This window comes from Cyberlindnera jadinii (genome assembly GCF_001661405.1).
Source record: "Cyberlindnera jadinii NRRL Y-1542 unplaced genomic scaffold CYBJAscaffold_23, whole genome shotgun sequence".
NCBI lineage: Eukaryota > Fungi > Ascomycota > Saccharomycetes > Phaffomycetales > Wickerhamomycetaceae > Williopsis > Williopsis jadinii.
In genome coordinates this window covers 109,920-123,274 of record NW_017963674.1, presented here as the reverse complement: position 1 = coordinate 123,274, position 13,355 = coordinate 109,920, and the positions used below count along the sequence as shown (strand labels likewise).

Genomic DNA, 13,355 nt, shown 5'->3' with positions numbered 1-13,355 from the left:
ATGTTTATCGTACATTTTCCTTTCCATTTTAATGTACATTTGAAGTTCTTGTTACGAAACACGTCTATGTAGATGAATTTCCCCATTAAGCACGACCAGCAGTTCTTCTTCTTCTCTTGTCCATACCATTAAGAGCACCAGAGATTGTAGCACCACCAGTTGCTGGAGCAAACTTGATGTTTCTATTGTTTCTGTTCTCACGTCTGCCGTCCGTGTTTGAGTTGTACTTATCACCAGCGTAGCCTTGCGGTTGATGAGCACCGGCAAAACGTTCGTTTCTATCTGACAAGTTCTGAGCCTTCTCAGCAAGTGAGATGGCCAACTCCTGTAGTTTCGTGAGCTCTACTCCTTGTACGAAGACGACAGAGTTAGAAACCTGGTCCAATCCAGCAGCGATTTCTTCGTTGAAGATCATCTTGGAAACAACGGCAGAAACCTTTGATTCTGGTAGCTCAAACAGCTGAGAGAGCTTAGCAAGGGACAACTTGGAGTAGAACGTCTTGAATTGGAACAAGAATGTTCTCAGGCCTTCAATTTGGATCTTCTCCTTGATCATCTCCTTGACAGCCTCAGAGTTGGAGAACAAGTTCCAGATCTTGATAGATGTCAACAGCTCCACTGACTTCTTCCATTCACCAGCTTGCAAGGCCTTAGCAGCGTGCATGATGAAGTCTCTTGTGCCCTCTGGTGGGCCCTGGAAGGTCTGTCTCTCGTGGAAGTCCAGGAAACGTCTGAAGTTTCTTGGTTGCTGCTTTCTCTTGCTGTCAACTGTGCTACCGAGCTGGGCATTCTGAGGAATCTCAATCAACAAGGAGGATGTCAGGAACACAGACTCGATGAGCTCCAAGTTGATATGAGTGTGGAATGGCAGGACACGCTGCTTCTCAGCAACAGACGTTTGGTTTGTGAATCTTTGAGTGGACTGGCCAAGAAGGTCTCTTTGACGTGGTGACACTGCAATCTCTTGCAATGCTTCAAAGGACTCCTGAATCAACCCGTTTCTGAAAGCGCAGAGACCCAGTTGAACCAATGCTCTGTTGAACAAGGTCTGCAAGACAGGATCAGAAGTGTGGATGGTCGATTGCAAATGAGACATCAGGAACATATCTCTAGCCTTGAAGTACTTGTTGTTGAATGCATAGTAGTAGATGTGGCAAAGCATGGCCTTCTTTCTGTAGATGGCATTGGACTGCTTGTACAGCACGGATGACAACACGTCCATCAATCTGTCAGTGTAAGAGTCATCGTCTGCGGAGTAGGCTACAATCTTGGACTGTGTGGATTGTTTGCTCCATGCCGATGCCTCGGTGATCTTTATAAGGGCAGACTTCTTGAAGTAGATGTGATCGATTCTTCTGGATACAATTCTTGCTATTTGTTCGTTTGTTCCACTGGAGATGGCATCTTGTGAGATCACCTGTTCTGAGTAGAGCTGAGCCCTAATGATCGTGGAGTAAATCACTTGTTCGTACTTAAGACGGTCAATGTACTCGGTGGTGTGTGGATCAATCACCTGTAACGAACGGGTGAACTCGTCATCCAATCTTTCAACGAATGAAACAACTGAGCCCAAGATCTCACGCACACCTTGGGCATTTGGCTGTGGTGGGACCTCAACGTCATCCAGTGCCTCTGCTGTCTCCAAAACACGGTACGAACCAATGTTCTTCTCCAGGATGGTGAACAGCTGGTTGATGTCCTCGGAGGTCTTATCCCATTGGTCCACAGGCATGTAGGTCATGTTGTTGGCAGTGTCGAATCTCAACGGGATCAACATGAGATACACAATGATGCTTTCATAAGGAGAGGTGGCACTGGACACAAGCCCTTCCAACGTCTTGATGTTTTCTTGCACGTCAAAGTTCTTCTTACCTCTACTCTCAGCAACGGCCTTGTAAGCAGTGAAGAGCTCAGCGTTGAGTGACGATGGCTTGGTCTCTGACGTTGGGGTTTCCCTTGTTGATGCCACTGCGGATTCCTTCTTCTGGAAGGAGTCTGGGTCCTCTCTGAAGGAGTCCACGAGTGACTGCTTCTCACGGATGGACTTCTTCACTCTCTGTCTTACGGCATTGAAGGCCTTAGCCACCGTGGCATTCAGCTTCTTCTTATCATCGGAGGACACATCGTTGATGTCATCATCCAGCTCAACAATGGCCTTGATATACACAGAGGGCGTGCCGTAGTTCTGTTGCTCCGCACGCACGAGGTTCTTCGCCAGCTTCTCGAACTCAGACAGCACAGAGACCCAGTCACCGGTGGTCTTGGAGCTGGAAATCGTCGAGATGGACAGCTTCATCTCGTCCATCAGCTTGTCCTTAGCGGACTTGACAACTTTACGGTCCTCATCATCGCTGCTCTCATCATCAGAGTCTGGCACCGTGGACTTCTTGAGGAAATACGCAGGCCCCCTGGCTCTGCCGGAGTCGAGATCACTGTCACTGTCACTCTCGTCGGACTCGTTGCCAAACACTGAATCATCGCTGAGATCATCCTCATCTTGTTCCTCTTGTTGTTGCTCCTCGTCTGATGAGACGAATTCCTCATCAGAAGAGGACAGAAGTTCCTCTTCTGAGCTCGAGTACTCGGAGTCTGAAGCACCACCTTGGAAGAAACGACTTGCCATTGTGTCTGTTGTTAGTAGATCTCCTCTGTGAACTGTTTGGCGTAGAGCACGAGTGGAAGGTCCTGAGAAATTTTTCAGCGGGCGAAGGAGGGAAGGTGGAAAATTTTTAACCCCCGAAGTGCGTAACTGTGAGCACGCACGCGTGTGGCAAGCGTAAACGTCAGCACGGCAGGGCCCAATGGTACAATGAGCCACGGTGATTAGGGCAGTTTTGGTGGTTTTTGCTGGTGGTGTGGGTACTGTTGTGCTGGGATCGTCCTCAATTGGCTCGATATGTCCTTGATTCCGCTTTCGAACCGGTGGAAACCGGCGATTGGTTGCTGAATACGCCAAAATGCGGTTGGGGCCCTCGGCTAGTTGCTTACGTAAGCAACACTCTGGTGCTCACGTAAGCCCTTATGTAAGCACATCTCATCGCCGTGTGGCGCGTACCGAAAAGTTTTCCGGTATTAAATAGCTCTACTTTATACGACTTTTTACTGCTTTTATCACCGTTTATATACTCGTTATACTGCTGCTACAGCCCCTGTTACCACTGCTACAGCCTCTGTTGCCCTAGCACTTGCCCGATGGAGAAGAAACCGAAGGTATCGCAGCTCTGTGAGCTCTGCCATTGCCGTAAAGCCATAGTGAAAAGGCCAAAGAACCTACAGAAGATTTGTAAGCTGTGCTTCTATGAAGTGTTTGAGACCGAGATACACAACACGATCGTGTCGAACAACTTGTTCTTTGAAGGAGAGCGTGTTGCAGTTGGTGCGTCCGGGGGTAAGGACTCGACGGTGCTGGCGTACGTGTTGAAGCTGCTGAACGAGCGATACCACTACGGCATTGATATTGTGCTTTTGAGTATTGACGAGGGCATCATCGGGTATCGAGACGACTCATTGGCCACTGTTAAGCGTAACAAGGAGCAGTACCAGCTGCCCTTGGAGATTGTTTCCTACAGAGAGCTGTATAACTGGACGATGGACGAAATCGTCAGCTGTGCTGGGTTGAAGAACAGCTGCACATACTGTGGTGTCTTTAGAAGACAGGCGTTGGATAGGGGTGCTGCCAAGCTGGGTATCAACCACGTTGTCACAGGTCATAATGCTGACGATATGGCTGAAACGGTGCTGATGAACCTGTTGCGTGGTGACGTTGCCCGGCTAGAGAAGTCCACCTCGATCATGACTTCAAGCGTTGGCTCGCCTATCAAAAGATCAAAGCCCTTCAAGTACTCGTACCAGAAGGAGATTGTGCTATATGCCCATTACAAGAAGCTGGATTACTTTTCAACAGAATGCTCGTACGCACCAGAGGCATTCAGAGGCACCGCAAGGGAGTTGATGAAGAATCTGGAGTCTATTAGACCAAGTTGTATCATCGACATCATTCATTCCGGTGAGAATCTTGTTCTAAAGCCAAAGAAGGTGAGAAAGCAGTTCAGGAAAAAGGATGTTACAGAAGTTGAGGTCAGAAGCGATGGCTCTGTATCTCTTTTCAAGGATGGTAACAGGTGTGAACGTTGTGGCTATCTCTCAAGCAATAGGATATGTAAAGCATGTACACTATTGGAAGGGCTAGAGAAGAATAGAGCGAAACTGAAGATAGATACAGACACCTCTACCGATGGTGCTGCAAAGACAACAAGGGAGTTGGAACAGCTTTCATTTTGAATATATGGATGTGTGGTTTATATTGTGGCTAGCCAATACGCTATGTCTCTCAGCATGGCATCAACCACCTGGTGCTTTGCATCGTAGCCTATAGCTTGGAACCGAGCATTTGGATCCATAGTGTCAACCATCGAAGCGTTGGCAGTCTTGAGGAAGGAATCTGAGTACATTGGAAGCACCAGGGGGTCATCTTTACCGAAGACTGCCAGGGTTTTGACGTTGTTGGAGATGTATTGATCGTGCACTAGCTGATCGTCGTTAGAGACAAGCTCAAACAACGCCTCCGGGTATTTCAGAGGATCAACGTGCAAGTCCTTGTATCTCTTTAGATAAAGATTTGCCTCTCCAAAGTTGTGTAGCCTGTTCAGCATTAGTGAGGACAGGTCAAAGCATCCCACAATGGGAGCAGCACCATCCCACAGTTGTGGATACTTGGCAACGGATCTTATAGTGACATGACCGCCCATCGACACGCCGCTAACAACTCTCTTGACGTCAAACAGAGAGAGATCTAACGCCGTTGGTAAGTAGTCAACCAGCAACTTCAGCTCCTCCACCGAGGCTGCGATGATGGAAAGCATGTCAGTGCCGTGGTTATCGTTCCCTTGTGCCCAAGAGGTGTTTCTCACAGGGTCAATGAGTCTAGCACCGTGGTTACGTTGATCCCAGCAGATAACAACCAATGGTGACGGGCCTTTATACTCATCCAGCAACTTGAACGCGATCTCCTTGGAGTGTGTCTGGACACTCTGCTCACGGCCATGTAGCAGAAACAACACCGTCAGCGGGCTCTTCACCGCCTTGGTGAAGGGGTTTGGCCTATCTCCGTCGTAGAAGGCGTGCACCACGACTCCAGCCATGAAGAACTCAGCGCAGTTGAAACTGCTCAGTGTGTTGGTAAAGCTATTGGACATTGCGACCTGGTTCTTATACCACTGCTCAGGAGGCTGCTTGTCAATGGTGGGAAAGAAGACTTCTTCTTTCCGTCTGTATCGTACGTTGTTCTGTATCGACTTCAAAGCCCTATCACGTACTTTAAAGCCTCGATCTTCCAGCTGTCTCTTCAGTATGGGAGCTCCAGCTGACCACGGCTTCGCTATATGAATACCACAGCACAGTACGAGTACCAACAGTCGTACTTGTGTCTCCAACAGTGCCACACCAGGCGTTATAAGGAGCTCCATCCGTTGTATTGTGCTGTTCATAAGTAGTCCGAAAACCCTCGGTTTGTAAGTCTCTGGTCGACTTCCGGGGTATGTCACGTGATCACCGCTATATAGGCATTTTCCCCCTGCTCCTTCTTATACGATGCCCTCTCTCCACCAAATAAAGGGCAGATAAGCAGCAGAGACGGCTGAGGGAAGATGAGATCGTTCATGAAGTCCCACAGAAGAGGCTCCTCGAGCCAATTGGACAGCGAGTCGCTTGGTGGAGTGCTGGAGGAGAAGGTGACCAATGGCTCCACGCACTCGTCACCTATAAAGAGCATACCGACGTCTCCTGGTGGTAGCAGGGGGAATAAGTTGCAGAGGCTGTTCCTCCGGGGGAAGTCGTCGAGCTCGAACATCCAGGGGATGCTTGCGAGCTCGTCAGCAGCCAACAAGCCGTCGATGTCGATGTCGATGTCGAGCTCACCACCGTTGATGATAGTGGGGACGAGGACGCATGAGTGGGGCACTGATGGCAGAACAAACAGGATCAGTTTCAATAGTGAACGCTCGTCTGGTTCATGCAGCTCTCCAGAGGGTCTGACGCTGCTGGAGGAGGAGCCCTGTGAGCTTGGTGGTGCGCACGTTGTAGGCGATGCTGGTGACGGTCCTGGTGACGATGCTGGTGACGATGCTGGTGTCGATGCTGGCGATGAAGGCGTTGGTGATGACACGATTGAACTGCCTCTGAACACAGTGCTGGAGATCCCAGAGATGCTCTCTCCTAGGAGAAATAAGGGCAAGAACTCGAAGAAGAACAGGCATAGAATGGCGCAGATCGTTAGCAAAGACGAGAACGATAACGATGACGATGCCGACCATCAGCCAAAGACCCTTGCACCTGCCTTTGACCTCAACGTGGGGTCCTTGAAGATTGACGACATCGATGCGAGCGACCAGAGCTCGCAATTCTCGTTCGACACAGGCGAAGCTGCTCGAAACAACAGCGTGAGGTACTACAAGGATCCAAAGGAGGTGACTGAGAAGCTTGTGGTGAGACAAGAAGGGTTCTACGTTAATGATTTTATGGAAGATGATGATTTTGATGATGACTTGAACTATTTCGATGAGGATGACATGTACAACGATGATGAGGAGTTGTTCAACAAGAAATACTTTTCAGATGACGAGGAGGAATTCCAAAGACCAGCGTTGAAGTCTACGAGGTCTGTAAAGTATCATCAAGTTCCTGTAGGGATTGAACAAGAGTTCAAGACGAACAGATACTCATGGATGTCCGATGATGAAACACCAAAGGGAAATTACAACGATTCCTACGACTCTCTATTGGATGAGATCAATGGGGTTCCAGACGACTATGACTATGAAAAGCCAGTAAGGCCAATTGGCACAAGGTCCAAATCGTTGAACAGTGCAATCAAAAGGAGTAACATGGTCACTGTCGAAGAGCCTCAAAATACCAAGTTTGAAATTGGCCAAAGGACAGTGACATTGTTCAGAAGATCACGATCAACAGGAGCTGTTCCTACAAATGAGCACCAACAGCATCAGCACCAGCAGCAGCAGCATCAACAGCATCAACAGCATCAACAGCATCAACAACAGTTTGCATATCTCACTCCAAACAATTCATTCACAATACCTACACCCGGGTTTATGCATTCGAATGATGTGGAACTATCACCAATATCTGAGGCATCGTATGTGGAGGAGTAGTTAATACGTCATGTTCTCATATTATATATTAATGATGATGATAATAAATACCACTTATACAGCCATTGAGATAGACGACGACGATTGATTTCTCATGTAGCTCTGGAAGTCATAGCTCTCCGAGTTGGCATAGTCGAAGTATAGATCCATGTTACGCTTTGTTCCCATATCACGTCTCACAGATGCCTGTCTTTGATGGACCTGTTTGACTTTGTCTTGCAATTCCTGGATCTTCATCAACTTCTCCAGGTCCTTCTTCTGTGATTTCATCAGTTCGTTACGTCTTTGGATCAAGATCGTTTTCTGTCTCTTCAATGACTCTAGAACACTTCTGGAATCGCTCATTGATTCGTCGCAGAGCTCAAGTACTGACTTCAACTGCGATGTGTACCTTCTGATATTTGAATTCAAAGGTGAATGAATACCCATTTGAACCTCGGATGCAACCGTTTCGAAGGAGAAGAGAGAGCCAGAAGAGGCCTTTCTACCATAATCGTCATATTCGTCATCAATCTCAATGGTTTCTCTGAATTCACCGTTATCCATCTCTTGGATGAAGCTTCTAAAGGACTGCTGACGTTTTGCCATGACGAGGTTAGAAGAGTTGTAGTTCCTTTGGCTCACTTCAGTGTCATCTGTAAGCGTGCTTGAAGGTTGTGAAAACAGGCCAGTGGCTTCAGATTGATAGCTCGACTGACTCAGCATTGGCGAATTGTTTGCTTTCTTCATCATGTTCTGTGAGACCGCACGGATTCTGTCTGCTTCCTTCGTATCCCTTGAGGAAACTCTTTGAGGTTTCCAGTGTGTTCCTAAAGGCTGGCTGGACATTTCTTCGTTTGGTTCATGGACTTCGTCTGATTCGTCCTCTGTATCTGTTAATTCGATAGTCTCGATAGCTTCAATTGGCTTGCTCTTCACAGATACCTGCTCAGTTGGTGTCTTCTTGACAACATGCTCACAGGTATTAGCTGGCTTCGTGTTCATCGACACATCGACAGGTAATGGATTGTCATATATGTGGGATTGGCTTGCAGTGATTTGATCCATCTTCTCGATCTGCTCCTCTGTTAGCGAGAGATCACCACCTGACGATATGATCAGATTACCTAGTGCTTGCAATTGTGCTGAGTCGTTTGATTCAAGTGATGAAGCATCCTCCTCGTTTTCTAGGAGGTCCTTCTCTGTAGATTGTACAGATTCCATAACGGAATTCTGGATCGAATCTTCAATGGAGTCCTGTATCGAATCCTGGATAGATTCTTCAGAGTATACTGAGCTGTCATCTCGTGGAACCAATGCTGGCTCTCTTAGGCCACTCATATGAATGTTGTCGTGAATGTGTAGAGTTTGGATCTCCGTATTGAGTGCTTGGTTCTCTAGAGGCTTTACAGACTCCTGAGGACTCCAGTGAGTAAATGATACTGGTGCCTGTGGGCTTGGTTGATGAATTGTTCTGCAGTTAGCTTCATGCTCCACAGTCAATTTCTCCTGTTCTGGTGAACTGTTCACCATAGAGTCAAGCATAGTGGAACGTCTATGAGTAGATGCTGATGGTGGCACGAAAGGTCCATCAGGTGAGAATATCTGCAGTCCCTTTGGCTTCTCCTTTGTAGTAGCATTCTTCTCAGGTAGTGGTGGTGGTATGGCATGATTGACCCTTGGAGGGAACGAAAACCTTCTGTTTAGTTCATTGTTCTGTCTCATTGCAGCCTGGCTTGGGTTGGCGATCTCCCTTTCATTATCCAACGTCATAGATTTCGGTCTCTCCTTTGTCGTCAGAGGTTTCGACAAGTCTTCTGGTATCACTACTCCTTGGAATTTATCATTCTCAATAGTTGGGGTGGAAGAAGCACTGTGTATTCTTCTCTGCTCCTTCATCGCCAGATACTTTGCGGTGACCAGTTTCAGATCAAAGGGTTCATAGTCTATACCGTTATAGACGAGTGTTTCAGGTCTTGCTTTGGATATGATATTCTTTGCACAGAGAGGTGGTGGTAATCTGGCCTCAACAGGTATTGCAATAGGGCCCTTGTTCAGCTCAGAGAACGGCCGTATGAACAGTTTGGACCTCTGTTCACTGCTCAGCAGTAACGATCTCATCGACTGGCTAACTTCATATGGGTCGTTAAAGTCCACAATCGACTTGCTCTGTGAAGATGAGATTACCTGTTTGGACTCAGCGTCGAATATCAGCTTACCATCGTAGCTGTCTTTTCGAACAGGCACGTCTTCCAGATCTTCCCACTCCTCCTCGCTGAGGAACGAATCATGGTCATTGTCCTCCTGTTGTTCCTCCTCCGTCTCCTCCTCAGAATCAGGGAGGTCAAACCTCACTTGCGACGTTGAGCCCGTCAGCTTCCTCTTGGAAGGAGACCCTTCTTTGACCAGCGATGACTGTAATACTGTGCCGTCTGAGGTGATGTACATGTTTGTCGAGTTCAGTAAGTCTCCAGCAACAGACGTGGGTCTTCTCTTGTGAGTTTTGCTGAACCTCGTCAGCGTTGACGACGTATGCGAACCGTGCAATGCCATCATGAGCCATATATATACACACACAAGTGGACGTCTGCCAATTCCAGCGAACCAAAACGAGAGTCCTTATAAGGCAGCTTATTATTATTGGAGAAAAAATTGGCTTATTCTACCCTTCGTGCAGCCAAAATCGCTGTTCCTTGGTTCCCTTGTTCTGTCCTTACACGTTACTGCTAATGTTGGAATTGCAAGTGTCCAGAAGCCGTTAAAGACGGTAAGAATGACCCTCAAAGAGTACTAAAACGAATCAACAACGGTCCAATTGAAGAGCTCCACCCAACGTTCACTCGCATCTCGCGATATTCTTTCTCATTCTGCCCTTTTCCTCGTGCTTTGTTTTTTTTGCTGTCCTTCATCGAAGTGGATGTATATCTGTTTACCTTTTCCCGCTTTCGGACACGCTGTTGCATAAGCGACGGTTTCCGGGGAAACGATGGAATATAAAGTGTTATACGCTTCTTGTCTCTTTCCCGTTGTATTGACAACGGCTACAGCTACAGCTACAGTTGCAGCTACAGCTACAGAGAGAACGATAACGGGCTCAGTCCTGTGGGTGTGGCTTCAATTGGCACTTGGATGGTGATAACATCAACATTAATTGCATATATAGGATAGTGAAAAGAAGAGGAATCTAGTACATCATCACAAGACAACGTTCTTCGCCAACTTGTTCTTGTAGTCGGTGATCGAACCGTTCCATCTGGTTGCGGTCTTGTTCTCAACGACGAAGATGTCCTTGGCGATCTTGTCCAGCAGACGGAAATCGTGCGACACGACACAGACACCACCTTCAAAGGAGTTGATGGCCTCAGCGAGGGAGTCGATGGTTGGGATGTCCAAACCGTTAGTAGGCTCGTCCAACAGCAAGATGTTTGGCTTCTCGAGGGCCAAGAGGGCGAAGACGACACGGGAACGTTGACCTTCCGACAGCGTAGCCATCTGAGCAGTTTGGCCCTCACCGGTGAGACCGTAACGGCCCAATTGGCCTCTCCAGTATTGCAAATCTTGGGAGACGCTTGAGAACTTATCACGGACGAATTCCAGCGGAGATTTGGTCAAGTCCAGCTGATCAGCAGAGTGTTGCGAGTACACACCAACCTTGATATGGGTATGACGAGACACACGACCGGATTGGGCTTGCAATTCACCAGTCATAATCTTCAAAAGAGTAGATTTACCAACACCATTTGGCCCAACAAGGGCAATTCTTGAATCCATATCAACACCAAAACTCAAATGCTCGTACAAGTTGTGCTCTGGCTTGCCGTCATAGGCAAAGGAGATGTCGTCAAAGGACAATACTGGAGGAGGCAGCTTTTCAACCTCGGAGAATCTAAACGTGAAGACTTTGTCAGGAACAACTTTCTCGATTAAACCGTCAGCCTCCATCTTATCCAAGATTTTCTGTCTGGACTTTGCCTGACGAACCAGGTTGGCATATGTACCTGCGGAAGCGATGAACTTCTTGATATGAGCAATTTCTTCCTGTTGTTTGTTATAAGATTTCATCTGGTTTGTCTCCAATTCGGCTCTTGTCTTCTCATAAGAGTCATAATTACCACCGTACTGTGTCAACTTCTGTAATCTCATGTCGATCATGTTTGTACAGACACCGTTGAGGAAATCTTGGGAGTGGGAAACCAAAACCAAGATACGGTCAAATCTCTTCAAGTACTCTTCTAACCAGACACAGGCCTCCAAGTCCAAATGGGCAGTTGGGTCATCGAGTAAAAGCAAAGTTGGTTTAACGAAAAGAGCCTTTGCCAATGCAACACGCATCTTCCAACCACCAGACATGTCCTTGGTCTTCTTCTGGATAGTGTCCTTGTTGAAACCCAAACCGGTCAAGATGATAGCAGCTCTCGATTCAAAGGTAGCTGGGTCCATGGAGTCAATCTTTTCGTACAAACCCTCCAAGACTGGGGACTCAGGGCCCTCTTCCTCAATGATCTGTTCAACAAGGTCCTCCAATCTCTTCAACTCGTGCTCGGCCTCACGGACAACATACTCCAACGCAGAGAACTCACTTGGCTCCGCAGGCTCGTTCAACAAGTAGATATCGATGTTCTCTGGAATTGGGTACTCTCTTGCTGCGAGAGCATTGAGGAAAGTGGACTTACCACATCCGTTCTCACCAAGCAAACCATAACGACGGCCGTAGTTGAGCTCCAGCGTGGAGTCCTGGATCAGAACCTTACCGTGGAACAAAAGCGACACCGACGAGATCTTAACATCACGAGACGTAACCAAGGAGTCCAAAACACCGGTCGTCACTCTGTCAGACAAACCGTGCTTATCCTGTTGCAGCTTCAACTTTTGCAGCTCCTCACTCGTCGCCTCCTCAGATGGAGCAGACTTATCCTTCTTCACCTTCTTACCAGAAGCAGCCTTCTTGGCCTCTCTCTTAGCCTTCGATGCGGAAATAGCCATTGTTTGTTTTTGTCTTGCTGTATATGAGAAATAACAAGAAAAAGATGTTGAAACTTGTTTAAAGTGAAAAGTCTCGAAAAGTTGCAATCAAAATTTTTTTTCTTCAGGTCGATGAGATAATGTTGCGCCTACCGGGTAGTTTTTCTCTTCTGGTATTCCAGGGCCGGGTAACCTATGATGTAATAGAGCACGTGACGGGCGAGTGGTTGTTCCATTGGGTTCTATGGTGTTCTTTGGCCAATATCTCTGATGAATGGAGAGATACAGTGGACTATATAAGGTCGTCTAGGAACGACTGATCGCCTTGGAGGTTTGCTGGGGTCTTTGTGTGGTTGTTGGGCCGTGGCTGTGGCTGTGCCCTGTGCTGGGGTGTTGATGAGGTGTGGAGCTGTGGGCTCATCGTTGACTTGGTCTCAGCTCTGGTTGTAGTTTTCTTGGTGTTGAATCTGAAGTGCAACAGCTGGTCGTCGGTCATGCCAGCAAGCCTGTCCTTCTTGGGTGTGCCGAGGTCGATGCCGCGTGACGAGAGCTTCTTGAAGTCGATCTGTTTGATCAGCTCTGACGACTCGTCGTCCAATCCAGCAACGGTGAGCTCCTCCTTGTACCTCCACGAGTTGCCAACTGCGGGTTTACCCTCTGGATCCTCTATCTCGTTGCCCTCGTCGTCAAACTTGGGCTCAGCGTCATTTGTAATGCCAGCTTCGGCTTCCTCAGCACTCGGCTTGACGACCTTGGAGTAGTCTTTCTTGTGGTGCCGTTTCAGCCTCTGCTTGTCCTGGAACTTCTTCCTGTTCTCCTGCTTCAAGTTGTAATCCATTGGCTAACTTATCCAAGTGTTAAACCGCTCGCTTGACGGGTAGAGTGAAGTGAAGTGAATTGTACTGAGGTGAAGTTCATCCAGGCTATATACCCGTGCTGATGCTTACGCGGGACATCCCAGCGAGCTGCGTAAATATCAGAACGGTCTGCCCACCGCCGTCAACAAGGCCTGCGGAGGGAAAAAAAGGTGGACGGAGCTGTCCTCCATCACGGAACAGGCAGGCAGCAGGTTATACAACTGAGGTACCTAAAGCGCACAGAGATGTCACGTAAAGCCGGTTCATACGACGCTGGCTACGTGAATAGCCATAAGAATCAACGGATAGTGCTTCCGGAGCCCTGTTTACCCAATGGACAGAGACCTGACTTTGGAAACGGCAATATTGGTGGTAACAGCAATAGAAGACA

At 47.8% G+C, this 13,355-nt stretch overlaps 7 protein-coding genes across 7 annotated transcripts; 2 read left to right on the top strand and 5 right to left on the bottom strand.

Annotated features, from left to right (window-relative positions):
* Positions 1-85: 85 nt before the first annotated feature.
* NIP1 (translation initiation factor eIF3 core subunit c) lies at positions 86-2,623 on the bottom strand (the record flags this gene model as incomplete). The annotated part of the gene is made up of 2 exons (XM_020217559.1): positions 86-162; positions 262-2,623. 2 exons carry the CDS (start codon positions 2,621-2,623, stop codon positions 86-88), a joined length of 2,439 nt encoding a protein of 812 aa, XP_020068006.1.
* A 334-nt stretch (positions 2,624-2,957) lies between these two features.
* NCS6 (Ncs6p) lies at positions 2,958-4,281 on the top strand (the record flags this gene model as incomplete). The annotated part of the gene is made up of 2 exons (XM_020216957.1): positions 2,958-2,962; positions 3,168-4,281. The coding sequence occupies 2 exons, from the start codon at positions 2,958-2,960 to the stop codon at positions 4,279-4,281; spliced, it is 1,119 nt and encodes a 372-aa protein (XP_020068005.1).
* A 149-nt stretch (positions 4,282-4,430) lies between these two features.
* On the bottom strand, positions 4,431-5,069 carry CYBJADRAFT_115234 (alpha/beta hydrolase family protein; the record flags this gene model as incomplete). Its single annotated transcript, XM_020212182.1, has 1 exon — positions 4,431-5,069. A coding segment is annotated over one exon (639 nt), but the record flags the coding sequence as incomplete, so codon positions are not given.
* A 471-nt stretch (positions 5,070-5,540) lies between these two features.
* Positions 5,541-7,193, top strand: ZRG8 (Zrg8p). Its single transcript, XM_020217775.1, has one exon. It carries the CDS (start codon positions 5,646-5,648, stop codon positions 7,164-7,166), a length of 1,521 nt encoding a protein of 506 aa, XP_020068003.1. The 5' UTR covers positions 5,541-5,645; the 3' UTR covers positions 7,167-7,193.
* Positions 7,177-9,986, bottom strand: CYBJADRAFT_169813 (uncharacterized protein). Its single transcript, XM_020215941.1, has one exon. It carries the CDS (start codon positions 9,696-9,698, stop codon positions 7,221-7,223), a length of 2,478 nt encoding a protein of 825 aa, XP_020068002.1. The 5' UTR covers positions 9,699-9,986; the 3' UTR covers positions 7,177-7,220.
* Positions 9,987-10,340: 354 nt separating this feature from the next.
* ARB1 (ATP-binding cassette family ATPase ARB1) lies at positions 10,341-12,128 on the bottom strand (the record flags this gene model as incomplete). Its single annotated transcript, XM_020213059.1, has 1 exon — positions 10,341-12,128. The coding sequence occupies one exon, from the start codon at positions 12,126-12,128 to the stop codon at positions 10,341-10,343; it is 1,788 nt and encodes a 595-aa protein (XP_020068001.1).
* A 271-nt stretch (positions 12,129-12,399) lies between these two features.
* Positions 12,400-12,945, bottom strand: CYBJADRAFT_164804 (uncharacterized protein; the record flags this gene model as incomplete). The annotated part of the gene is made up of 1 exon (XM_020213880.1): positions 12,400-12,945. One exon carries the CDS (start codon positions 12,943-12,945, stop codon positions 12,400-12,402), a length of 546 nt encoding a protein of 181 aa, XP_020068000.1.
* Between the last annotated feature and the right edge of the window lie 410 nt (positions 12,946-13,355).

Bases quoted from the DNA above. Each gene is read 5' to 3' on its own strand.
- ZRG8 (XM_020217775.1), top strand. From the start codon at position 5,646: ATGAGATCGTTCATGAAGTCCCACAGAAGAGGCTCCTCGAGCCAATTG.
- CYBJADRAFT_169813 (XM_020215941.1), bottom strand. From the start codon at position 9,698: ATGGCATTGCACGGTTCGCATACGTCGTCAACGCTGACGAGGTTCAGC.